The 25,336-nt window shown below is 43.9% G+C and overlaps 2 protein-coding genes across 4 annotated transcripts; one reads left to right on the forward strand and one right to left on the reverse strand.

The window, feature by feature from the left end:
* The first annotated feature begins 529 nt into the window (after positions 1–529).
* REP15 (RAB15 effector protein) lies at positions 530–1,282 on the forward strand. Its single transcript, XM_009809665.2, has one exon. It carries the CDS (start codon positions 530–532, stop codon positions 1,280–1,282), a length of 753 nt encoding a protein of 250 aa, XP_009807967.2.
* A 2,750-nt stretch (positions 1,283–4,032) lies between these two features.
* LOC104255560 (NADH-cytochrome b5 reductase 3) lies at positions 4,033–25,076 on the reverse strand. 3 transcript variants are annotated; one of them, XM_059816104.1, is made up of 9 exons: positions 25,041–25,076; positions 20,299–20,430; positions 16,825–16,897; positions 14,190–14,296; positions 12,699–12,828; positions 10,657–10,740; positions 10,434–10,519; positions 8,053–8,152; positions 4,033–6,458 (listed from the first exon to the last, which is right to left on the reverse strand). In XM_059816104.1, exons 1-9 carry the CDS (start codon positions 25,059–25,061, stop codon positions 6,286–6,288), a joined length of 906 nt encoding a protein of 301 aa, XP_059672087.1. In that variant the 5' UTR covers positions 25,062–25,076; the 3' UTR covers positions 4,033–6,285. The 3 variants fall into 3 exon arrangements, with proteins under 3 accessions (XP_059672087.1, XP_059672086.1, XP_059672088.1); XM_059816103.1 differs by having other exon boundaries at positions 10,657–10,735; positions 12,694–12,828; XM_059816105.1 differs by having other exon boundaries at positions 16,825–16,893; positions 20,295–20,430.
* Between the last annotated feature and the right edge of the window lie 260 nt (positions 25,077–25,336).

Raw genomic sequence — 25,336 nt, forward strand, 5'->3', positions numbered from 1 at the left:
GTAGCGGCAGTTAATACTGGGATACAGGCAGGACCCCATCAAGAAAGACCACCGCCTCATTTCAAGCACCCTGTAGAAGTCTTCAGGTTCGGACACATACCCTTCTCTGGGGAATTAAAACGGTTGTTTCAATGCCAGGAAAGACCCAGTGCCAATAAAATGGCTTCTCTGGAGTAGTCCTACAAAGGAGATCAAAGGAGATTAGACCAGACTGGAATGAGATAGCATCAACTAAAGAAATGGTGCTGGAATTAGTAAGGAAAACAAGCACAGGTTAGTTCCGTACGTGTGAAAGTTACTGGGCCTGTTGGGCTGGTTGCTGCTCAGTGAGCTGCGGAGAAACACACCCAGGAGAAAGCCCGTCTGCCCCCCAGGACGGCAGCTGGCCTGCAGAGCTCAGCTCTGCTGCTGCTGGGACCTTTATCTGGACGGCGGGAGGTAACCCTGTGTGTGCTTAATTGGTCTGGCTGAGCCCAGCGCCTACAGAGCCTTCGCTGGAAAAGGAAGGGACTTCCGCAAGGCAGCCTGCATGTGGAAACAACCTCCTCCTGCACAGAAAATGGGCCAGAAGGTCTCACATGAGGACAACCAGGAGAACACACCTGAAACTCTGTTCATCTGTGAAGTCTTCAGCCAAGGTGTGGTCCATGCATCTCAAAGGCTCAAGGACTATCTTGGTTTTGTAGATCCTCAGAGCAAGTTCCAGCCAGCCACAAACACACTGAGCGAGATCTTTTTGGTCAACTTCATCAGCTTCTGCATGGAAAAGGGAGTGGAGGAACGTATCACAACCAGCAAAATGACCAGGCAGCAGTCCTCCCTGTTCGGGGTGGACTGGATCTGGACTCTGTCTGGAGCTGACAAGCAAATCAAACTTCAGATTGCCGTGCAGGCTTTACAGCTGGCCGAGCTTTTCTGTCGCGAAGGTGGCCCTGCTGAGGTGGTGGAGGACTGCTGCCGGGAAGCCATGCTGACAGACGAGTGCTTCCAAAACAGGAGTAGGTTTGAGAAGCTGGCGGAGTTCTGCCGCTTGGTGGGATGGGACTGCCTGGGCTTGTTCGTCGTGTTTGGTGTGCCAGGGAAGCCCAAAGACATCCGAGGAGTCATGCTAGACAGCATTGCCAAGGAGGAGCAAAAATGTTGCCTGTCGGGCAGGAATGTGCTACTGCAATTTGTCACCAGTACTGACAGCTTCCTGCCCACAGAAGACATGTTGGAATACTGCCTCTGCACCAAAAATGGACCAAAGGAGGTGGGCAATGTGTACATAAACTTCCTGTAAACTGCTGGTTAACAGCAGTGGCTCTGCACACCAGCACCAGAGGCGGCGTGGGACTCAGCTCTGCCGCTCTCGCTTTTCTTCTCGCACGCTATTCCCTCCACCCCCTTATTTCCCACCGTCTCCTCCGCCCATCGCATTCCCTTACCTCCTGCAGAAGCCAGGCTGAGTCAGTCACTCCAGGTTTTAAACAACAGGATGTACCTGCCAGAAAAATGTGTTTATAGAAGGCACGTCATTTTTCCAGAACATTTTGTTCGCCAGACATTAAGTCTTGGCTGGAGCCAATGAAAGCTTTAGCGCCCTGAGCCTTTGGGAGGTCGTGGTAGACTTGACTCACAGCCTTTGTTTACTGTGTGGCAGGTTTTTTCTGTAATAGGAGGTTGAGGCTGTAATAAAGAAAAAACGTACTGGTGCTGGTCAGAAGATTTGCACTGAGTATGAAGAACAATACCAGGGCTTAAAAATGCTGGTTTAGAGGTAAGAGCTGGTTCACAACTAAGAAGAAAAGCCCTTCCCCACGACAGAAATGGGCTATATGACAGACTTATTAATTACCTGCCTGTTAAAAGTAGATCTGTGCCAGGGTACGGAGGGCCTCAGAGCTGTGGCCAAAACACAGGGGCAGGCTCGGTCCCAGCTGCAAAGCCTGCTCTTGCTGAGCAGCTGCATCAGGTCCAGGTGTGGCAAAAAGCAGTGGCAGCTGTTAAAGAAAACTTGGGGAACTCAACCAACAGGGACAAAAAAAAGCTCCTGACCACTGCTGGCAGAGAGCAAAAGGCTGTGGGAGGCAGAATGATTTCACTTTGACTTTGTTTTCAGTAGCTTAGCAGCTGATTGTATCGATGGACCAGTTTATTCCATGTCCCTCAGCTTTTAGTGGACAAAGTGAGACTTTTGAGTTGCACAATTGTAATCACTTACTTTCAGCCACTGTTAACCAGTGAAGGAAGACCTGGTAAACTCAGTTAGTTTATAGCTATCATCATCGGAATAGTTTTGTTAATAGTTAATAGTTTTTTTTAACTCCTCTGCCTGTAGTTTTCTTATAATTTCATTTTATTTACCAGAATAAAAATAATTTCAAACTCTCATTCGTATTTTACTATTTGCTATGTGAGTTAGTTAGTTATAAGATGGGGCAGCTGTGACAGCTGAGAAATAAAGGCTGTTACTTACACAGCCATTAAAAAAGGGCATAAAGAAGCTGCAGCATCAGTGCCAGAAGTTTTCGCAGCTTTCCATGGTGCAGGCATGGAGGCTGAAAGGTGAACTGAAATAAAAAAACACGCACAGAACTGTGAAATTTTTTTGCTGAGTTACAATCATAGCTGGGTAATGGGGAAGGGAGGCCTTTTAGTTTTGAAATAGTTGAGATGCAGTTGTTTTTAAAGAGCTGGCATTGTATTTTGTGTGTGTAGCAGAGGTTTGGTGGGACAGAGGGGAGAGTTCTGGTGTTTTACATGAAAAACATGCATAGCTACGGGCATATGTGCAGAGAGCGAGGACTCTGTGCCCATTCAGGAAGGGGTTTTGGGTTTTTTTTTGCCTGTTTAAAGTAACAGCATAATCAATACTGCAGCTGGATTGATTGGTTTATAAAAGGCCACCAGAAAAAGCTTTCATTTTGCATTAAATTGGTGTCTTACTTACTTACATGTCTCTTAAGCAATTCAGTTCTGTGGGAATGCTGTCTCTCTGAAAACTGGTTGGGCTTTTTCCTTTGGATGTTTTGCAGGCTTTTCCAGAGTTGGAAGGGGAAAATCAAAATGTCTTGACTATATAGCATTTGGACTATGGAAGTTACATATTGGGGCAGTTGCCCATTTGGTTCATATCCTCCGAAGTGGCTCTGTTACCTCAGAGGCATCACACAGGCTTAGTGTTTATTCTGGGAGCCAGGGTCCATGGCCCAGGCTGCACCACACTCTTCAGCTGGTTGCCTTGAGGGTTTTAGCTCGGGAGCCTGGGCCCCCAGCAACGGTGGGAACTGGCCAGGATGCCGTACTACAGGTAATAATGGTGGAGATGCACAACAACGTATTTAATGATGTAAATTTGACCCTGTTCATTTATTCAGCCAAGCTGGAGGCTCAGCTCAGGTGACTCACAGCTGTAGCACAAGCTTCTGTAATTGCACATACTGATTTACCAGGTAAGGTGCTGACCTCAGACAGTTTAATCCCATGGTAATTTGTGGTATGAGGTTAGTAAAAGCAAAGCAAAGAGGTTGGGTTGTGTTGTGGATTTTCTTTTTTTCCTTTGGACATCATTTGCTAATGTATGGTTTAGTATAATGTATAGTTTGTAGTTGAGCTCGAGCTCACGGAAGCATAGCTCAGTGAAGAAACGCATCAGAAGAGGAAACTTGAAGCACTGGTTAGCTTAGGCAGGTAGGTCTTCCTAACAAGAAAAAGCAGAACAGCTCACCCCACCCTTTTTAAAGAAACTTTCATTTAAGAAGCATGATTAGCTTATCACAGGATACAGATATCCACCCTACCTGGGCCCACCAGGAGTTTCTGACTAAAGTAGAGATGACCTGGGCCCTTGGTGCCAGTGCTTTATTACTCCAGGAGGGCATCTGGCATAGCCCCCCATCCCTTCTGCTCCCCTGTCAGAAAACTGGAGAAATACTCTCATTTTCTGTAAGACACATGAAAAAAAAAAGTAAAACTAACTTTTATCACTGACTTGTTTAAATGCTATAGTATAGGACCATCAAGCAAAAGGGACTGTGACACAGTTTTGTTTCAGTAGATTATATAAAATCCCTCTATTTATTAAAAGAGCCTCATGTTCACAAGAAAGATGTACAAAATAAAGGTAAAAGAGGAGATTGGAGTGATAGGGAGAAAAACAGAGACAGTTTACTCCTTGACTCGGCATCCAAATACAGCAGTTTTCACCAAACTCAAACAAAAGAAAGAGATAAGCACTTGGGTAAACAAATCTAACAGGCTTTCTTTTTTTTTTTTGAACCTTCACTTTTATAGAGTGTTTTACAGTTATAGTTTCTCTCTTACAAGGTTGAAAATGGTGTGCTCAGTAACACCCAGGTGATTCACCTGCAAGATACTTTATTTCTTACACAGATGTGAAAAAAGCCAGTAATTGAATAACCAGAGTAAGTAATACAAAATAGTTGATGGATAACCAGCTAGAGTTATTTTTTACCAGAAAACTTCATTAAATACAATAATGAAAAGTATCTACGCGTATCCCACAGTGATACAAACCAGCAGCAAGATAATTTCTCTCATATTTCTGCTTTTTGCCTCCTAAAAAAGGAACTGAAACTTGAGTATTATTTGAACTTTGGAGCATAGTATTAAAGAACAAGTTTCAGAAGTGCACATCAAAAATTCAAGACGTCAGAGGCAAGCGTCTAATTAATAAAAGTAGTAACAGTATTATCCATTTGAGGTTCCTTAAATTAACTGTAGTATCTTTTTCTCCTTTTAATTCATGCTGAAAATTAACCTTTTAAGTGCACAGTACCCATCTGTTGTACAGGCACAAAAGAAAACACAGCAAGCTATAACCTCAAATACCTACCCGAATCTTTAAAAAAGTGGTATTATGCACTGACACTTGTAGCTAACTAGCATCCACATTACTTCATATATGACTCAACACCCTTTCGGTCACTCTGATTTTATCACCAGAACAAGATTTTTAGTTTCATAGATTCCTTGCAGGCCAGCTCTAATCTCAGCAGCATCTCTGTAGTTTAGAAGCAGAAGGTTCGGCATGCAAGATGCCTTAAGTTTACTAAAGGCTAGGTAAAAGGCTGCTGTAAAAAAAAGTATATTAAAAAAAATAAAAATCAGAGCTATAGTAAACAGCATTAAGAAACAGTTTTAGATTCAGTGAGACATTTGAATTTGCTGTCAGTTTGGTGACCTAAGGCTGTTCCCATGCATCCTTACCAAGCAAAACCCTTTGGAGCTTTGCTTGAGCAAGACACGCAGGCGAGTTCCCCAACTGTATGCATACCACATCTGAAACTGGGCTACCTGCCGAAACCCACCCTGGCAATGAAACCTGAGCTCCCTTTGTTCCAAACACATCTCTGGGAAACAGAAACTAAAACTAGATCCAGTTTTCACCCAGCATTTTTTTCACTGCACAGGACATGCAGAACAACTGCTTTTGTACTCCTGTGGCACCATCTGCTATTTAAAAGTAAATACAAAAGTCAGTATTTTTTTTTCAGTATTCCACACATACATATACAAGCAAAAAATTCCAGCTATTTGTGGAACAGTGCACAAAGCTGCCTGCTTTCTGTAGTTTCTTTCATTGCCCAGGGATGAGAACTGTGACCAGCTGGAAAAGTGTTTGCATTTATGAGAGGCTATTCCACAACACAAGGAAACAAACTTTGTATTGCTCTCTACCTCTCTGTGTTGATTAACAAGGCAGCTTGAACATCTTCAGTCATAAATGGTTAATTGTCATCCTTCATCTGAACAAGCATCTTTAAGCTTTTGATGTTGCAAAGATTATGCATACAAGGCAAACACTCCTGGCCCTCATACTGTAAAATCTGTAAGGATTAAAATTTGGCATAAACAAAGTGAATAATCCAGCACATTCTATATATTTTCATACTTCATACCAAAGAAAATACTGGGTATGCACAGTGTTAGGAAGTAGGATATTACTGCCATTTGATTACAGTGCTAAGAAAAAGTGTAAAAGAGTGTTTACTGCCCTAAGCAGCTATACTGTCCTCCCTTGAGATGGAGTACACAATACAGCCGAGCACTGGGCATCACTACCTTTCCACAATACAGTTGCTTCTGTGCAACATACAGTACAGTTTTAGTACAGTTGAGCTTACGTGTCTTACTTGCCAGAGATTCAGAAAAAATGAAGCATTTTTAATTTAAATGTAGCTTCCCAGCACTGTGCATCAGCCATCTCTGTAACTTTCTCCTGTTCCCCATTAAATGTTTTTTCTTCCCTTCCACACAAGATCACTGAATTATCGGTCGTCTTTAGAAGGAGAACCTCATGTCCTTGGTGTAGCCCAGTTTGTCCAGGTTGGGAATGCAAGCATACTGGATCATTGGAGGAGGTCCACACATGAGGATCAGAACATCATTTTGAGGTGGGGGCAGGTGGTCTCTGATCATCTCTTGGTTCACAAATCCTTGGCTGTAATCCCAATCTGTTAAAAAAATGAAAGTAGGGGAAGGGGAATGAGGGGAAAAGGAGGAAAAGATAGATAGAAGTCACTTTAGAATGAAGTGTGAGGGTTTGGGTTTTTTCAGTAACATTCTGGACTGTAGCATTTGTACACTCCACTCGCATTAGTGTCCTCAACAGTTATGCTACATGGAAAAACTGCCACCTCTGCTTTTAAGATGCAAAACTGATGCATGGAGAAAACAAGGGCTAACTTTTAATAGAGCTTGCTAAAAGCCCCAAGGAAATCTCAAGCAGAGCTGTGAACAGAATGTGAATCTTCTCAGCTCCAGCACTGTGAAATAACAACATCCATCCTTGTTACCCCACTGTTTACAAGTTCACTAGGGGAAATCTAGCTGATGAAGTTCCCAGTTGGAACGCTCACGGTGCTAATCAGTTAATACTAGGATTCAGGTTTACCCATCGCATTCCCAGCCCTGGATGCAAAAAGCTGCCGACCCAAACCTTTGGGCACAGTAAGACTGACACATTTTTCTCCCACAGATTATCCAAAAATTTCCAGTTTTGGTCCAGTTTCACGTATGGTAGTGCAAGTCTGCAAAACAGTGTTGAGGGGGTCTAAGGAGGAACTTTTATCGCAACTGCAAAGATCAGTTCACAATTCACAAATATCAAAGAAAAGGAACAGTGATTAGAAATTCCAGGAGAACACTCATTGCAGAAGATGACACAACAGCAACAGCCTGTGGGGAGGGCAAGGCCCTTCCCCCCACCCTACCAGAGGTGTATTCTTGGTCACAAAGTAAGAGAAGGCACATGGCTTTTCCTTCTCTGCCCCAAACTACCACTGAATAGGAGTGTGAATTTATTCTGATGTGGGTGGGCATGACGAGGAATGGTAAGAAGGGAAAAACGACAAGGAATGACATGGAAACAATTGAGCCTTTTCACAACAGCAGTAAATATTTAGCCTTTTCTTCCTCAAACTTGCATAGCTAAGGGAGGCACATTCAGCTAGCTCATCCTCTCGCCGAGACAAGCCAACTATATCACATTATCTTTAAAACTGGACTGCACCAAGCTGGAACAGTATTTTCATTGAGAAGCACTGTTAATAACAAAAGGAATTCCACTGCCTAGGAAGAAGATCAGCTACCATGAACTGCCATACAGTGACAGCTAGGTAGGAGCCTGCACTAGGTCGCATCTCCGTGAGATACAGTGCCTCTGACACTCACACTGCAGCTGCCTTAATGCATGCTCTGAACATGAGACAGTAAGATAATAGGCTATATTTATGTCTGCGGGGAAGGAAAAGGAAGGTCACCTTCCAGAGTAAATAATACTAAACACTCAGGTGTAGTCATGGGAGGAACACTGCACTACCATTCACCTGAGGTGAGCTTTGTAGCTTTGGAAACACTGCCTGATTACATCTAAGAGTTTCTGTGCATCACCATGTGAAGAATGATGCTACTGGATGCATTCAGACACGATTCATTAAGCAAAAAAGGAGCTCAGAAATATGCACATGACATAGCACAGCTCCTGTCAAACACATGCATTAATACTCATAACTTAAGCTTCAGTGGAAGTAGCATGTTAGATCTTACTTTCAGGTGCTCTGTCCAGTGTGTACCAACACTTAAAGCGACCGGGATTCTGAACCTGGATCTCCTCTAGCTCAGAACGTAACAGGATATCCTTCTCGGTCTGCGGGATAAGGAAAACAATGATTATGCTCAGCCCTCAGATGACCACAAAGCATCGGCTACTCTACAGCCCTGTGAGGTGGAACAGATTATTCAACTCCGTTTTACAGTCTGAAGAGAGCAAACACAAGTTATTTCCATGACTATCCTGTGGCAGAGGAAATAAAAAGGTTCATAACTTTCCCAAATCCTGACCATGCAATGTCTTCCCTCTAAAAAATGAAACAAAGCAAAACCTGTATCAAACACAGTACCTTCATTTGTTCAGGGAGTAAGTGGTAGCATCAGAAGAGTAAAGCCCTCTTTTAGCACTCCTGTTACAAAAGCAACTTTCATCAAAAAACTAACCATGACTGCATACAAGTATCTCCCTACCACTCCATACTGTGCCGTTCAGTCAGGAAAATGCCAGGTTTTTCACCTTTGCCACTTCAAATTTCATCAGCACTGCCATACGGAGATGGTTTGTTTTTTAAACAGGATGTGGAACAAATAACCAAAAGGGTATCAAGTTCTGATTGGAACAACAAATGTTACCCAGGGTATCAAGTTCTGCTCCTCCCTGATGCAACATCATTGAAGGCCAAAAGAAAGCCTTATTCCCGTAACAGCAGCTGCAGTTTGGGAAGGAGGGAAAAGGGTAGAGACTAAAAGAGGTACCATCCTCTGCAGCCTTAATAATTTGGCACTGAGGACACCACTATGTCTGTAACTGTGGGGGTGAGGAGGAATGTGCCAGCAACTATTGCTGAGAAGGTGCCTATTTCTGGATCTGCAGTTGCACGTGTTCCAGAAAAGCTATTACTGGGTCTGACCAACTCAAAGCATGCTAGTCGGAAGCACAGTACGAGCCCACATACATTGTCGTCTGTAACCCAACACAGTTCTTCCACGTGGGTCAAAATAAAAGATCAGCACAGCACACTTTAAAAAAATATTTTAAAATATTAAATATTAAAAAACATCTAGTCTGCACGCTTTCCTGACTGACCATTTGTCACGAGGCTGCTTTATATTTGTGCAGTTACTGGGTACAAGGACTCTTTAAAGCCAAGGATTGATGTTTACACAGGCTGTTACTAATACGCAGGCAACTGTTCAGGAGTCCTTCCTGCAAGAAGCAGTAGGTTTTCTGGGTTGCTAAAGAGCTCTAGCCCTGTATTAATCATTCTGAATTACTCATAGCAAATCCTGGCCCTCCTGCCCTGATACGGACTGCACTTTATGCCAACTCCTAGGGCTCAGCAGAGACCAGCTGCTGCAGCCTCACCAGCCAGCACCAGAGGGCACCGGCAGAGCTCCTAAAGAGGTATTACTGTAATAAAGCCTCAGAACCGGGCATCTGTTGGCACTTGGATCATAGCTTCTGGGCAGAAAAATCTTAAGTTTATAATTCAGATATGGTACAAAGGAAATGAGGACACACTGAATATCAGAGGAGAGAGGAATGCCAGAGGAGAGCCTACGGAAGCTAAAAAACACAGGCATGAAGTGATGTTCACCACAAATAATGGCTCATAATCTAGAAACAAATATTCATTATGACAGAGAAATTTAAAAGCAAAAGGATTAATACCAGAATAAGATCAGGCAAAGAAGGGGTGTTGCAGTTCAGCAGCACACCACCATTTGGATTGCCTGGTCATCCAAGAAATCTCTATTGCAAGGATTCCATGGATGAAAGAGATCTTCCCTTTGTCCAACACAGCAGTGTAACACACCTCAAAGAGCAAGAGAAACACATGAAGAACTGACAGAGGGAATGGAAATGGAAGGAGACAGTCATGCAGAATCACAGCTCCATAGTTGAGGGACCTGCTGGAGGCCACTGTTAATTTTAGCCTCACCTAAGGTGTTCTCAAGCAGAAAGATTCCACATACAAACCCTGCTGCAAAGTTGGGGAGTTACAATTGCTGAAGGAGACAAATGTCCACCTCTTTCATGCTTCCACTAAGAAAGACAGCTCTGAAAGTCTGCCCAAACTGTTAACAACTTCCACAAAGGAATGCAGAGTTTTAAAACATTTATAAACCGGATTAGAACAGAGCAAAAAGACACAGGGAAGCAAGCATTAGCTGGAAGGAAAGCGGCATTTCTGTAGTAACACTAAAAACCCAATTCATTATAGTGCTTTTATACGGGAGGTTTTCAACATTTCAGTTCACTTCTCCCCTCAGGGTTTGTATTTCTGTACTAGGCTTTCTCAGCAAGAATTTCATTTGCTGAGTGGAGTTCTGTTAGTTAAGTAAAACTTTATAAACAGAAAAAAAGACAGAATTACCTGATTAGCAAACAGCAGCTGACAAATGGTAGGGTCATCTTTATCTTTTATGATTGCTCGAATGATCTGCAGCATAGGTGTTATCCCTGAAAAAGAGAGGCAGGTCAATGATGGGAGAATGCAATGGAGCAAAAGAAAATGCAAATGAGCACATGAGAGAAAATATGAACAAATAAATCTACCAGCTGTCAGAAACCAAGGATGAATCTTTATATATACGTACCAGTCCCACCTGCAATCATCCCCACATATTTCACTGTCTTAGTAACTGGTTCAGCTTTCTTTTCAGGCCGAATGGCAAACTTGCCTGAAGAGAGAGAGAGAGACAGAGAGAGAGATTGAAAACCATCGAATAAAGCAGGAAACAACACCTGTGATCCCTTCCCAGCACCTTCAGCTGATTGACTTTGTCTCAGCCCTGTCACCCTTCCCCCTCCGTAAAGCAGAAGGAGGAAACAGACAAAGGTGAAGATGTCACAAATTAAAACAAATCCTGAAAGATGATTAGAGATTGTAAGATACACAATAACATCAGACACTGACAGGGGTTATTACTTACTCCTGACTACAGCATCAAGCCATCACTACCTGTTTTTCTATTTGCTCACATCCCATACCCCCAGTGATATTCAGAAGCCCAGATTCTGGAAACAGTTCTACACAAAGGAATTAATCTGCTCAGAGAGTTTATTTACCCTATGCAGATTACTTTAAGGGAAAACCTGAAATATGCAGGATGTATGTTTTTGTATATTTGCCTCTTCTTTTTGAGCTGATTTGTCAGTTTCAGCCAAATCTGACTCGAATCAAACTCTTGAAATTGCCCCAAATGTTCTATTTGTTGTATTCACACCTCTCTTCATCCAGGATAACACAAACAAAACATACAAAGCTCTGGAAAACCACATGTCTGAGTTCTGCTGCTCACAAAACCACCAGAAGGTTTTTGTGACACATTTGTGGCTGCACTATGCCAAAGTGAGATATTTTATATTGGCATAAAAGTACTTCCTACTGATGAAGTTCATTTTCACTAGGGAAATTAGCACTGGACAGCACAAATACCAAGTGTTTTTATCAGTGTATAAACTATGTCCATATGAGCAGGGAGAGAGTTCCCTTCTTTGAGAATATTATCAGTAACAAGCAGTTCTATAGTCATATAACCATCCCCCTCAGGATGGCCGTTAACTTAATTAAGACACTAGCAATTTCTTTTTGTGCAGAGATGCTAACAACAGAAAAGAAACCCTGTGTCTAGTGTGAGAGGGTGAGTATATTGAGAGTACCAGCCTGAATAATAAATAGAGGTGATAGCTAAGGTTCAGTTCATGCACTACGTGTAATCAAAATGTAGCCACAGAGATTCTAACCCTCTACTCTGCTCTGGTGAGACCCCACCTGGAGTACTGCATCCAGCTCTGGAGTCCTGAGCACAGAGGAGACATGGACCTGTTGGAGCAGATCCAGAGGAGGGCCACAAAAATGATCATAGAATGGTTTGGGCTGGAAGGCACCTTAAAGATCATCTAGTTCCAACCCCCCTGACATGGGCAGGGACACCTTCCACTAGACCAGGTTGCTCAAAGCCCCGTCCAACCTGGCCTTGAACACTTCCAGGGTTGGGGCATCCACAACTTCTCTGGGCAATTTGTTCCAGTGCCTCACCACCCTCATGGTGAAGAATTTCTTCTGAATATCTAAGGAAGGATATATTCCTTACATCAGAGGGATCGAACACCTCTCCTATGAGGAAAGGCTGAAAGAGTTGGGGTTGTTCAGCCTGGAGAAGAGAAGGCTCCAGGGAGATCTTATTGTGGCCTTTCAAGTACTTAAAGGGGGCTTATAAGAAAGATGGGGACAAACTTTTTAGCAGGGCCTGCTGCAATAGGACAAGGGGTAGAAGTTTTAAACTAAATGAGGGTAGATTTAGACTAGATATAAGGAAGACATTTTTTACAATGAGGGTGGTGAAAGACTGGAACAGGTTGCCCAGAGAGATGGTAGATGCCCCATCCCTGGAAACATTCAAGGTCAGGTCGGACAGGGCTCTGAGCAACCTGATCTAGTTGAAGATGTCCCTGTTCACTGGAGGGGTGTTGGACTAAATGACCTTTAAAGGTCCCTTCCAATCCAAACCATTCTATGATTTTATAAAGACTTGAACCCAGCTGGAAAAAAATGTGACCAGTATTGCTACTACATTATATTGTTTTTTCTGTATTGTTTACTCTGGATAAATTATATCTTCCGAGTCAGCCTTGCCTTTTCCTTTGTAGACAAGTAGGCCACTTGGTCCTCTGAAGTCAATAGTATCCCCTATTTTCAGGCTGTCTAAGTACTGAGACATCTTCCCTCCATCAGGAAACTTCGGATGGACACTTTTAAAGTAGATCTGTTAAAAATAATGATGAAGTAATTAATCTCATACCTCAAAGATGAGCATTTGCCCTTCAATATTTAGGTACCCATACTCCTCATGCAAAGAACACAATTACTACATAACAAAATACTATCAATGCAGATTTGACTGACAATAAAAGAGAAGCACCGAGTTTTCTGAAAAAGATTAAAATGCCACTCTTGCCTCAATTTTGATCAGACTGGACACAGACTGGCAACTTCTCCATTGTATTTCTGGAACATAGAAAATATCTCTAAATAATCAATATGATTCACACCCAAGTTCAAAAGGGAAAAAAAAAAAAGGAAAAAAAAAAGCCACTGGGATTTCAAACAGAAAAAATTCTGAGAAAGATCCCTGACAACTCAGTTGCAAAGGGATATACCCAAACCTTCTTGGGATGCCAACTATTTGCACCTCAAAGTTAGAGTAACAAAAAGAGTGGATACCAACTTACTGAATATTCAGCCATTCATCAACAGGTATCAGTGGGTGTAGTTATGTTGCTGGAACTGTCCTGGGTTTTTTTTATTTTAAATCACATGGTTGGGAAAAGAATTCAAGCTGAGACTAGCTACACTTTTACAAGAACAGCATCATTTACATGCATGGAGAGCCACACTGGGAAGAAGTAGTCTTGTGAAAAATTTCTATCTGAGTCAAAGGTTTACATTTTCCCTTGTCATGTCTTCAGTGTGCAACACCATGCTCATGAAGATAAGCAGATAGTAAAAGGCAAATACACACTTAGTTTCACAATAAATAAAGTGTTATTAGTTGTAAAGAAGAAAAAAACTTAAATAAGAGTAGAATTCTGAGAGGAAATCCAGAGCAGATATTCAGGTTTTAAATTCCTGTCAGCTTTAAATATATTTGCTTAGTCTAGTTACCAAGAGCCAAAACAAAAGTACATTATCAAAAGGCTCAAAATCACATTCTTGCCAATTACATCAGTCATTCACATTGTCTGGATCAGTAACAATAATGATCGCTGCTCTTAATGATCATAATGATGATATTCATTAGCTTCAGAAGAAGCTGACAGTTCAGGCAAGGTTAATTCCTTATTTCAGAAAGATTAAAAAAGTGTGTGAACATCTGCAACTCTACACAGATTTTGGAAAACTGCAGTATGCAAATTATGCAGCATCTCATGAGACACACTCACGACAGAAGTGCTTGCAAAATGCCATATGGATTGTAGGTAATTGCAGATCCCTTGTTGCAATAGTGGAATTCCGCAGCCACATATACCTGAACCGCAGCCAGCACATCAGACTTCACATAGCACTGCAAGTGTAAAGGTGGGCTCTGAAGTTTCCCAGCCTGGTAAAAGAGCGTGACATTCTCACCTTGACAACAAGATCCACAAAGCCCTTGTCATCATCACTGGAAACTGGAGTGTAAGGTCTAACAACTAGAGCTCCATCAATCCGTGCAGACAGGTAGATATGCTGTCCTGTATGCAGGGAAGAAAAAAAGCAGTTTGCTTTCAAAAGATTTTTCTTTCAGTGGATGTACTGAGTTGGCATGGACTGCAAACACAGTCTCAAAGCTCTCCTAACTACCTTGTTTTGGGAAAAAACTTTTTCCTCTCTCTTTTTCCTGACATTGTAGCACCTTGCCAGAGTTGTTAACCATGCACAGATTCCACCTGGAACAGCAGACAACTCTGCTGCTAACTTTATGTGTCAATCATATCTGTTCTGATATCTTCATACATTTACATTTACCAAAGCCCTAACTGTACGTGAGATCTTGCTAAAGATGTGATATGTGTCTCCCATACACACAAGTAAAAAGGACACAGGAGGGGAAAACTGTCAAGTGCTGTTCACACTTCTTTATTAACATGTTAGTTATAAACTGTTACAGTTTAGTTACAACTGAGTTTATATCTGTTCCTACTTTGACCACCAATTGCTCATGTCTACCAGGAGGTCTTCTAGCTGCCATTGCTAAGGCTGCCCAGACATAAAGCACACTTCTAACCCTGCTATTCCTCCAGCTTAACATTTGAATGTAACGATCACATTTCAATCTGTCACACATTCACTGAACTCTCTACAATAGTTTCTTTTCTCAGTGTTCACGTTTTTGATGAAAAAAAACTAGAATTAACTCCTTCGAAAGGTTCTCCTATAAAATTCCAACACCCTGAAGAGACCCAAGTGAAGAATATCTAGGGGGAGATTTGTTTTTTGTTATTTTATCACCACTAGGTCAACAGAACATTCATCTCAGGATGAATGCAGCTCTCCAAAGATGGTGCAGCTCCTCTGCCTGTTATGGGAACACAAAGGGGGGGATTTTACCAGGAGCTGGTTTGCCAAGCTGGAGGGCCAGTGAGGCAAACCAGTGGGTGAATGAAGATGTGCTACCTGGTGACTCGGGAAATGAGCAACCATAACTCACTTGAAGCTGTACACGGACATAACGTAAGGGTGATTCAAATAACCCTCTCAGCAAAGCCTATACACATCTTGTAGCACATATGTTTCCTGCTAGGGAAGACCTGAAGGGAGCTGCAGCAGCAGCCTCCCCTTCCTCCTCCAGGCAAGGGATGGCCTCACCACCCCCTCCTCCAGGAACAGACCGATGGTGACCACGGCAGACTGTGAACCTGGACAGATGGGACCGCTGTTGGGGCATGTCTCACAAGAACTGGTACAAATCCAAAAAAGGTGCTCCTCCCAAAGGGAAAACAAGCCTTATGCTCTTACTTGTTAGAGCTTTACCCCACCCTGATAGGACAGCAGCTGTCAGCCTCTGCGTGGGGCCATACCCAATCCCGCTCTCCCTCAGAGTGAAATCATGTTTTTTCCTGTAACACTCCAGCTGGTGGTAAAAGCTAAATGCTGGTGCTGGACTAAACATGCAGAGTGCATGCCACAGCTGCCAAGCCTGCTGCTCCCAGCTGCCAAGCCTGCTGCTCCCAGCTGCTTTTACCACCAGCTTTCAGCTCTCTTTGCTTCCCAAGTCTTGCCCAGTAAACCACTACCTCAGTTACCCAAAGGTTAGCCCATGCAGAGCACCTTCAGGAGCATGACTATGCTGCTCCCGGGACCGTGCAAGGCTAGGTACGCGCCTTCTCGGGCTACGCTGAAACAACTGGCTGATTTGTCCTGACCTTACAAAAACATTGGAGGAAGCCGTGGCATCCAGCAGGCCAAATTCACCCCAGACCGCTTCCTTGCTGTTAACAGGTAGGACAAGAACAATTACAGAGGTGAGACAGCCCACTCCTCGTTGTTCATTATGGGCAAGGGAGAGAAACTAGCTTTGCCCTCATGGCTACTTAACAGGATCAAGAGAATAATGTATCCCAAACAAGACGGAACCTAAACACAATGGACTGTAATGCTAGAAAGGTGCTGAGGACTACCACGAAGCACCTGATCCACAGATCACTGCAACAGGTTGTTAAAGCAGAAATCCCTATTAAACACAAGTCACAATTAAATGCTCTTTATATAAGCAGTAGGAAACAATAGCACTAAGCTATTATGGAAGGCAACATGCCATATGGCAAGGCCTAAGGAAACATCTACCCCATGGTGATTAAGAAGTTCCATGAGACTGACTGCAAATTCAGAAGTGAGCACATCATCTGGTAAACCACATGTATTAGAGGAGAAGTAGCTGAGAGAGCTGCCTCGGGGGATGGAAAGGGACCACAGAGACCAAGCACCACAGGAACACACACTGGAAAGTTGAAATTGGAAAAATACAAGTGAAGACCATGTTTGTTTCTACTGTCTTCACAGAAACAAGCTGGATGTACACCCTCTGTAAGTACACGAGATTTCAGACCCTGCAGATGACTCACAGCATGAGGATAATCTTGCAAAGCTCTAAATACCAGCTCAAGCCATGTGGATAGTATTCAAAATTCGAAGTTCAAAATGTAGGAAAAAAATCCCCACAAAATCTCTTATACTATAATTAACAACACTTGGATTCTCAGTAAGGAAAGACAGAACATACCTATAGGGAGACCCAGAACGTGATCTATGGAAGGGAGAGCAAATCGAAATCTTCTTGTGTCATGACTAACTTCCTGAAAGAGGAAAATAGAAAGAACAATCAGCTATGTTGTTGGGATTTAATGTTCGTGACTTCCCTTGTAAAACCAATATGCTAGTCTGGCTTCCTGCAGGATTAAATATTTGGGGGGGGAGCAGCGTCCTAACTGCAATTTTTGCGTAATGCAAATGTGAACTTCTCCGAATGTGTCAATCCTGCAGAGGTCAACTTTTCATTCAAACTCCTTGAAAACTTAACTTTATCTCAAAATATTTTAGAAGTAATACAGAAGTAAAAAGAGAAATAAAGTGAACAAATGCAAAAACCGTTTCGATGTAGATTTAAATGTGAATAGCAAAACTTAATAACTCATATGCAGATTAAGACTAAACAATAACTTCCTAAATAGTATAAACATTTACATTGCCTTCCGTGAGAAGACCACAAGATAAAAATCAATCAGTTTTTCAATTCTCATTTGAAGTTTAAATATGCAGGCGTTCAAGGCCAAACAATTTTGATTTTGATGAATTCAATTTCAATGTAGAAGATAATTTCAGAAGACACTAGTGGATGTCAAGAAGATTAGAAAGTAGCAACCTGGTCTCCTTTGCTATGCTATAAGCCTTAAAAATATTTTCCCCATCAAAACTGAATTAATCCTTAATTAAAATTGAAAAGAGAACTCTATTTAGATGAGAACTTTATTATAAAATTATGACAATTTACGCAGCCCAGCTGGGAGAATTATTCCAGCCTTTTGCTAGGAAAGTCATACCTTGAATAAAATTTTGGTACTGAGTAAATAAAATGTTATTTCTTATACTATGTAAGTTTTACATCTTAAAAATCAGGTCACATTCATGGGATTGAAAAAGACAGCAAAAAAAGACAGAAAGAAACAGCATACAGCCTAATGCCTCATCCAATCACTTTCTTTTTTTAAAACCCTAAGGACACAATATCCCTTCTAGAGGGAAGTTTCATAAACATCTTATAAAATACTGTAACCCTTTTTTGTTTGTTTTTTGTTTTTAAAGTAACCAGTGGAGACAGATTTCTTTCATCACAGTTCATCTAGTCTTCACTTTACGAGCTCTAGTCACACTGATGGAATTTTCTTCACAATACATCATTTTAAGGTAAATGCTGAAGAAAGAAGGGAACTGAGCAACAGTCTAAAAAGGGCTTCTCTGTACTTATGTCTATTCAGGGACAGCAACTGCCACTGAAAACGCCACTAGAAAGACAGATAACATGGACTTAATGCTGCTGCTCTCGCACTGATCGTTGCTGTTTCAAAATTAAAATTTCAGCACCAGCTTCACTACTTCAAAGCTGGATTTTGAAGTGAAGTGTGAAGTCAGTCTAAGCGGTTCCTGCCACTTCCCTTCCTGGTCAATCCTCTTGTTCCTTTGCTTGGGGCACAGTCCACTGAGAAAAGTTTCTGCAAGGCCATACTCTCAACTATCTCATTAAAATATGTCAGGTTAAAAATTACAATCCCCAGCTACTCCCAAAACAGGAAGTTCATTTGTTCATTTTTTGTTTAAAACACAAATCATTTTGCTGCTCTGCTGGTGAAGACAGCTTCATAGTCACAAAAAGGGAATGATAAATACCAACATGGGAACAGCAGAAACTTCAAAAATATGAGGATCTTTAGCTAGGCTGGCAAGCAAAAGGAGCAACACTACAAGGTGAAACCAGCGTACTGAAATTCCTCTTGCAATGGAAGGTAAACTCTAGCCAACCACAGAGATGTCTTGAGTAGGCTCCACAACCACGCTAAGAGCCACGAGTCTCTTCCCAAGTTAAAATGTTTTTTGTAATGACAGGTGGTTTTAGATTAAAGTTCTCATCCACTTCAAATTTAGTAGCTTGTAAAATACAAACTGAAGCATATCAGAAAGACTCTGACTAATTTCATCTTTCCCAGACAGGTGGATATGGCAATGTTGAGAAGTTTAGTACCAAAGATTGCACCAGATTTTTGGCAGGACGTTAGAAGCTAATAGCACTTAATGTACGAAATTATTGTTTTTCAGAATTGACTTCTATTTCCAGGACACATTTCCCATTTAGGCAAAAAATTATAAACATTCATCAGTCAAGTATTCTCAGTTGATCAAGGTACCACGTGCAGCAGCATTTGACCTCGTTATGTAAGAGTTATTCCTTCATCCCAAGATTAAAAAAAAGCATACGAAAAATAACAGAGTGAGAAAAAAAATCAGTATTTAGCAAAAAAAATCAAGTGAACTGTGAATTCTCTTCTGTTACAAACTACTACAGCAGAAACCTGCAAGTAGCTTGATTCTCAGAAACATGTGCAGTGCCTCAAACTTCCCTCCCCTCCTGCAGGTCAGGCAGACTGTACCTGCAACCACGTGCTACAGATCTCATGAGAAAGTGGGAGTATATAATAATAGCGATGTTGCAGTACACATGGGAAATAAATTCAGTCAGTACACATGGGAAACAAATTCAGTAATGCCACCCAGCCCAAGCCACAGGGAAGCTTTGAGTTCCCATGAAACCAGGATTCGGAATGACAGTAATCGTTTTCTTTGACAGACAGAATAAATGAAAGCCAAGCTATCAGTGCACTCTCTGTATCTCAAACAAAGCTCTGTTCCAGTCCAAATTCCTTTTCATCAAAACTCTTCTGATAACTTTCTGACTAGCTCATTGACTTAAAAAGTCAACACTAAAAATATCTTCAGGTGTGACTTCACACCTGAAAAGCCAAGATTTCTATCTCATGCTTTTGAGGTAAGTTTATCCAAGGGAAATCTGGACTTTTCACCTTTCGTGGCTTTGGCCCTCTTCCCACAACTTCCCAACTTCTGATAGCAGGATCCACCCCTGAAAGGATCATGACTTCCTCTGAAAACCTGGCTGAGCAGCCTGGGAGGTACAGAACAGCTTCTATTTTTAACGGAGAGAAGCTGAGGCAGCTCAGGTGCTGTCAGGACTACACCATTTAAACACCTTTCCTCCTGTAACACATTAGAGTACGTAAATCCAATAACAGGAATCAGTATCAACATAGTTCTGGCAACTATGCTGAATGCTACTGACCATGAAAAAACTGCCTGCTTTGTCTGACAGCATGACTTCTGTCTCGCAGCCAATCTAGTAGTGCAGAGTTTAGGAATTACTGCTGAGGTACTCCACGACACGAGACACACGTGACAGAAACGACGAGTTTGGTCATTTCTAAAGCAGCATTCTCCATTCTAACTTGCGTGGAAACAAGCTGCTGGCAGAACTGCAGAACTCAGTTATACTAGGCAAGGAGCATTTATAAAGAAGTCTTCTCCTTAAAATATAAGTATTCCCCCTGCTGCAGCACTGCCGAAGATTTAAGAACCTATAAACATTTCACAGTATCCATGGAGAGGTCATGCTCAGCACTGTACATGCACTTACCTCCTTATCAATCAGCCTCAATGCATACTTCACTTCAGGATCCTTCAGAGTAATCGCAGGATGCGGATTCTTGAAAAGCCTCAGGATGGTGGTGTAGATTAGCCATATTGGGTATGTCACAACCCGACCCAACTGCAGCAATACAGAAAGAGTGTTAGACACGTGTGCATAACAAGAGAAAGTTATTCTGGTGCGAAGGAATGTGGTAGTATGGCATGACAATCTAACCACCAAAAAGCCCGTGTTGCTTTGTACTAATATGAGCAGGAAGAGGAAGCATTAAAAAAACACCAGTCAGTGTAACACACTTTTGCTCTTGCTTTATGAACACCTGGCGTTACTCCTATGTTGAGGCACTTGGCATATTGGCAGAGGGTTGCCAAACCTGGCCGCTCAACAGAAGTGAGGATGCCACAGCTCCCTGTCCCCAGGTCCAACCATTAACAAGGCTGAGCATGTATGTCCAGCAGGCACGCACACGGACCCACATACAGAACACATGCCCACGTGGCTGGCCACACTGATCAACACAGACAGATACTCCCACAAACAGCACCGATGGCCTCATCCTGTTCCCCTCCCTGACCGATCAGGATGAAGGTCCATTAGTGGGAAGTACATATACACACATGCGTATAAGGTGGATCCACAAGTAGCTGGCTTAGTCTTCGGAGCAGCTGTCCCCAGACTCCAGTCTCCCCAGTTGCTGACATCTGGACATACAAGCCACTGTTGCACAGACCCCTTCAGACACCATTGCATAGGCTGTGGACCCCCAAGTAATTTGAGATCTCACACTTGACCACAGACCCCACTCTCTAGCAGCTGGCCAGGACCCCCCAGCCCCTCCCGCAGTGGTCTCACCTTCAGAGATGTACACACACCTGGCTCCCAGGCCACCTCACCTACTTGCTGGCTAGTCCATCTTGATCTTTGCTAGGCACCACACACTCGTGCTGGGTGCTGGCACCACAGACACACAGGCCCTCCGACCTGCGGTCTGGCTCCAGGCACTAGCACTTACACCTCCACACAGACAGGTGCATGCAAAACAGCATCCCTTCCCTGGGAAAGCAGCTATGGAATTTAACCAGGACACGGGACAGACTGCAATGACTGGTTGCAGGATGCAGCCAGACAAAGGTACAGAGCAGGCCTGTTTACGCAGGGTCAGCCTTTTTTATCCCTTTATCCTTTTATTTTCCCCACATTTGTTCCTCCCTGAATGGCCTCGATCCCTGCCTTTGGTTCCTCCCCTAAACATCCCACAACCCCCAAATGCTCTTCCCCTTCATCCCGTGCCCCCACAGCCTGCAAGGGGAGCCAGCCTCCCACTGACACATGCAGATGGGCACCACCCCTGGCCCGCAGGGCAATGGCTCCCCCAGACAGCTCTGGGAACCGTTGGGGTCATTTCTCCGAGTGGGTTATTAGGACTCCCCTGCCTGACAGTACCTCTGTGCTCCTTTGTGTGCAAATGTATGGAGATAAGCCTTCATGAGTTGGCTGCTCTCCTGTGATGGGCCTGACAGTAGCCAGGTCAGGGTATCACCCAGGTTACCCATCCACCATTGTGCCTCTCTGCTCCTTGGTGCACCCAGGTGCAGACAGGTTCCTCAACCACGTCACCTAACGCGCACCACTGCTTTGGGCCTTTTATATCACAGTGCTTGGAGGCAGACGGAGACATGGTCATGTAGCCTGCTGCAGGAATGAGCCGCTGCAACTATAGCTGCGTGGACAAGAAGGAAGGAAGATGTCACCTCCCCGGCCCAGTGCCATACACCCTGGGCACTGGTGGGTCTACAGGGCTGAAGATGGGTCACCTGCAGGCTACTGCCAGGCCCATGCTCAGCTAGAGGCCTGTGCCATCATTTCTAGTGCCTGGTGCCAGGGACAGTCCTGTTCCTATGGGGTTAGATAAGCTCTACAACAGCCAACAAAGTCACCTGCATAGGTAGACTTGGTCCTAACTTAGGACAGGACAATAAACTGAACAACTACTTATAAAAATCCTCTCCAACTCTGTAATTTGTTATTCAATGCTTTAACAGAGGAGAGGGAAAAAACATGACCATAGCAGAAAAAAAGCAAATACTAAGATTCTTAGATTGCATTCAATGCACCAACTACCTGGTTAGTTTTCACTTTCATTTTCTGTTAAAGGGATCCAACTAGTCTTTCAGAAGCACATTTCTGCGAGTGTGGCAGTTCTCAGGAGGCTATACAAAAACATCCTACATTATTATTACTAAAACTGTGGCAAGTGTAAAATAAAAAAAAGAAGGGGCCAGCATAAACTCTCTCTTCCTAAAATGCTGCTGTACAGGTTTAAAATATATCAACACTGGGTATAGCTTGAAGGCACACCACACCATACACACTGCATTTTTCACTTTTATTTGAAAATACTGAAATAGCTCCACACAGGTTGTTTCTGAAGAAGCTGAAGTTTACAGGAATGTTATTCCTTATTCCTGCAGATCTACCAGATTACTGCAGCTCCATGAAGAACTTTTGTTACCAACACACAAAAAGAGGGGGGAAGGAGTAGAGTTATTTAAGAAAATGACAGAGCAACAAGTGAATGAGACCTGGTGAAGATAGCAGAGACCTGGTGGAGATGGCAACCTGAATCTGTAGCAGATGATGATTCAAATAAGATATTAATATGTTAAAATAAACTAGTTTCATTCACAGATGTGGCTATCTAAAATGGACCAAAACAAAGTGCAGCTGTGGTCTAGCAAAATTGCAGTTGAAAATGGGAATTAAAAAAACTTAGGCTCAGTCCCAACTCCAATACCAATGTATGTCAGTAGCAGATGATCAGGAAGGCAGGAGGAGAGTGGAGTTCAAAATACCATCCCTGCAAGTCAGCTTCTCCACCTGTATGCAGAGATAAATGTTTTCTCCCATCTTCGCAAATCATTTTTGGGTTATCAGATGTCAAATGAAAACTACCACAGCTGTTCAATAAATGAGATTAATACACTCTTTCCCCAAATGCGAATAATCAACACTTTTTGAAGTAATGCACCAGATCTGAGTCTATTGGAACAGAATACAGTTTAATTTTGACAAACACTTTTAACACAGTGTTAGCCTCACGGAAGGCTATTTGTTATTCATGGTCAATTAGTGCAAAAGCCTCACGGGATTTAGCCTGGAAAGAAAGAGCACACCCACTAATTCAGATAGCTATTTTAGTTCCTTACTCAGAAGGTATCAGCTGGTAGGCAGAAAAAAAGAGGAAGAACTGAAGGCTGAATGATTACAAGAAATTATCCTTGCTAAGAAATACATTCTGAGGGTTAAAAGTGATCTATATATTCTTACCGCAGAGTATTGTCAAGACATTAATGAAGATAACAGCACTGCAACCATGGAAGCTGCATCAGATCTACAGCAGCAGAGGGAGCGACTGGCTGACCATAAGGCCACAAATCACTAAATGAAGACCTGGTGACTCATAGTTTCCAGTTGCACAAATCTTTGTTAACAGAGCTCACAAAATAAGTAACTGAGCAGGAATTTTTATTAATGGAAACAGACCTTCATAGGATAACAAAAGAGGCCACAAAAAGCCGAAAAGCCATTGCATGGAGATTGCCAGCCCTTTCCACTAGGGCGTGGTGAGCAAAACACAGTTAAACGTGTAAGCTTATGGCAGGACACTCCATCGCCAAACTGCCCTACAATCACACAAACCAAAGGCTTCTTTGGCAAGAAAAGACTTGCACCCTCAGCTCCAATCCCCCCTCCCTCATTCAAACCCTATTTTTAAGTGATCTTAGTTAAACATTCTTCTCATCTGTTTCAGAAAACGATGAGAGGATTAAGAGACAGGCATTTCTTCACTTCTGCAGTTTTAGCATCTGCCTCATCCTCTTCTGTTCAAGTAACCTAATAAGCAGCTGTACCCAAACTAGTATATGTTGCATCCACCTCCGTCCTGCTCCTCTCACAAAACCAAAGCCAGAAATGTTTGAGCAGGTGCATCAGAGGAAAGAAACGATGTGCCAGGCAGCTGCTAAAAGAGGGTAACGATGCATGCTACACATAATAGCACTGCAAACCCACCGCTCAGCAGACATGATGCCGAAAGAGCTCTCCGCTGCAACAGCAGCTGCCAGGCGAGTGGTTTTAAAAGCCATCAGCACAGACGTTGAAAAACTATTCAAGGAACTGAGAGAAGAAAAATGCAGACACCGTGGCAGCCAACACAGGCACCATTATCCCACAGAACAGAGCCGTGGGTGCCCACGCTGGCACACACCCCCCTGCCCACGCCCGCCACGAGAAGGTCCCAGAGCTACCGCACTGCTGTGGGGGGATGCAGGCGGCTCCCAACACAGGCACCCCCGTTTGCCCTCCCGAGTGATGGGTACATGGCAAGGGAGGCAGCAGGGGCCTCGAGCACCCTGTGACACCACCCAACGGCCTCCGCTCTGCCCAGGCACCCAGAGACAGCCCGCGCCGGGGCCGCTGGGACTGGCGGAGCGGCCGCGCCCGAGGCGCAGCGGACCACCGCGCCTCTCCCCTCGCCCGCGGCCTGGCCTCGGGGCCTCAGCTCGGGGCCTCAGCTCGCCCAGGGCCGTGTCGGGAGAAGCAGGGGAGGGGCAGAAGGCAGCGCCCCGGCAGCCCAACCGCCCGCTGCCGAGAGGCGGAGGGCCTGCTTCCCGCCTCCATCCCCCCGCCCCGGGGCCCGGCCGCCCCCGCCGGGGGTCGGGCGCACTCACCGTGCTGAGCTGCGCGCCCATCGCTGCCCCCTGACAGAAGCGACAGCACCGCCCGCCCCGCCCCACGACGTCGGCACGGCGCCCCGCCAACCAGCTCCGCGCCGCTACCGCCCCCTGCTGGCCGCCAGCTGGTTCCCCCCCCCCCCCCGCTCCCGGCGCGGGCCCGTCCGACCCGGCCGGCGCCCGCCGAGGCCGCGGCGCGGCCGCCAGGCGGCGGCCGCTCCCCGCTGAGGCGCCCGGGGCGGTGGCCGCTGCACCCGGGGCCGGAGGTCGGGGCCCGGGTGGTGGGGCCGGAG

Source organism: Gavia stellata, chromosome 4, assembly GCF_030936135.1.
Source record: "Gavia stellata isolate bGavSte3 chromosome 4, bGavSte3.hap2, whole genome shotgun sequence".
NCBI classification, from domain to species: Eukaryota; Metazoa; Chordata; class Aves; order Gaviiformes; family Gaviidae; genus Gavia; species Gavia stellata.

Bases quoted from the DNA above. Each gene is read 5' to 3' on its own strand.
- REP15 (XM_009809665.2), top strand. From the start codon at position 530: ATGTGGAAACAACCTCCTCCTGCACAGAAAATGGGCCAGAAGGTCTCA.
- LOC104255560 (XM_059816104.1), bottom strand. From the start codon at position 25,061: ATGGGCGCGCAGCTCAGCACG. The intron at 14,297-16,824 runs GTATGTTCTGTC...CCCTGCATACAG, and splicing joins CGTTCTGGGTCTCCCTATAG to GACAGCATATCTACCTGTCT. The intron at 12,829-14,189 runs GTGAGAATGTCA...TATTTTTAACAG, and splicing joins TTGTGGATCTTGTTGTCAAG to ATCTACTTTAAAAGTGTCCA.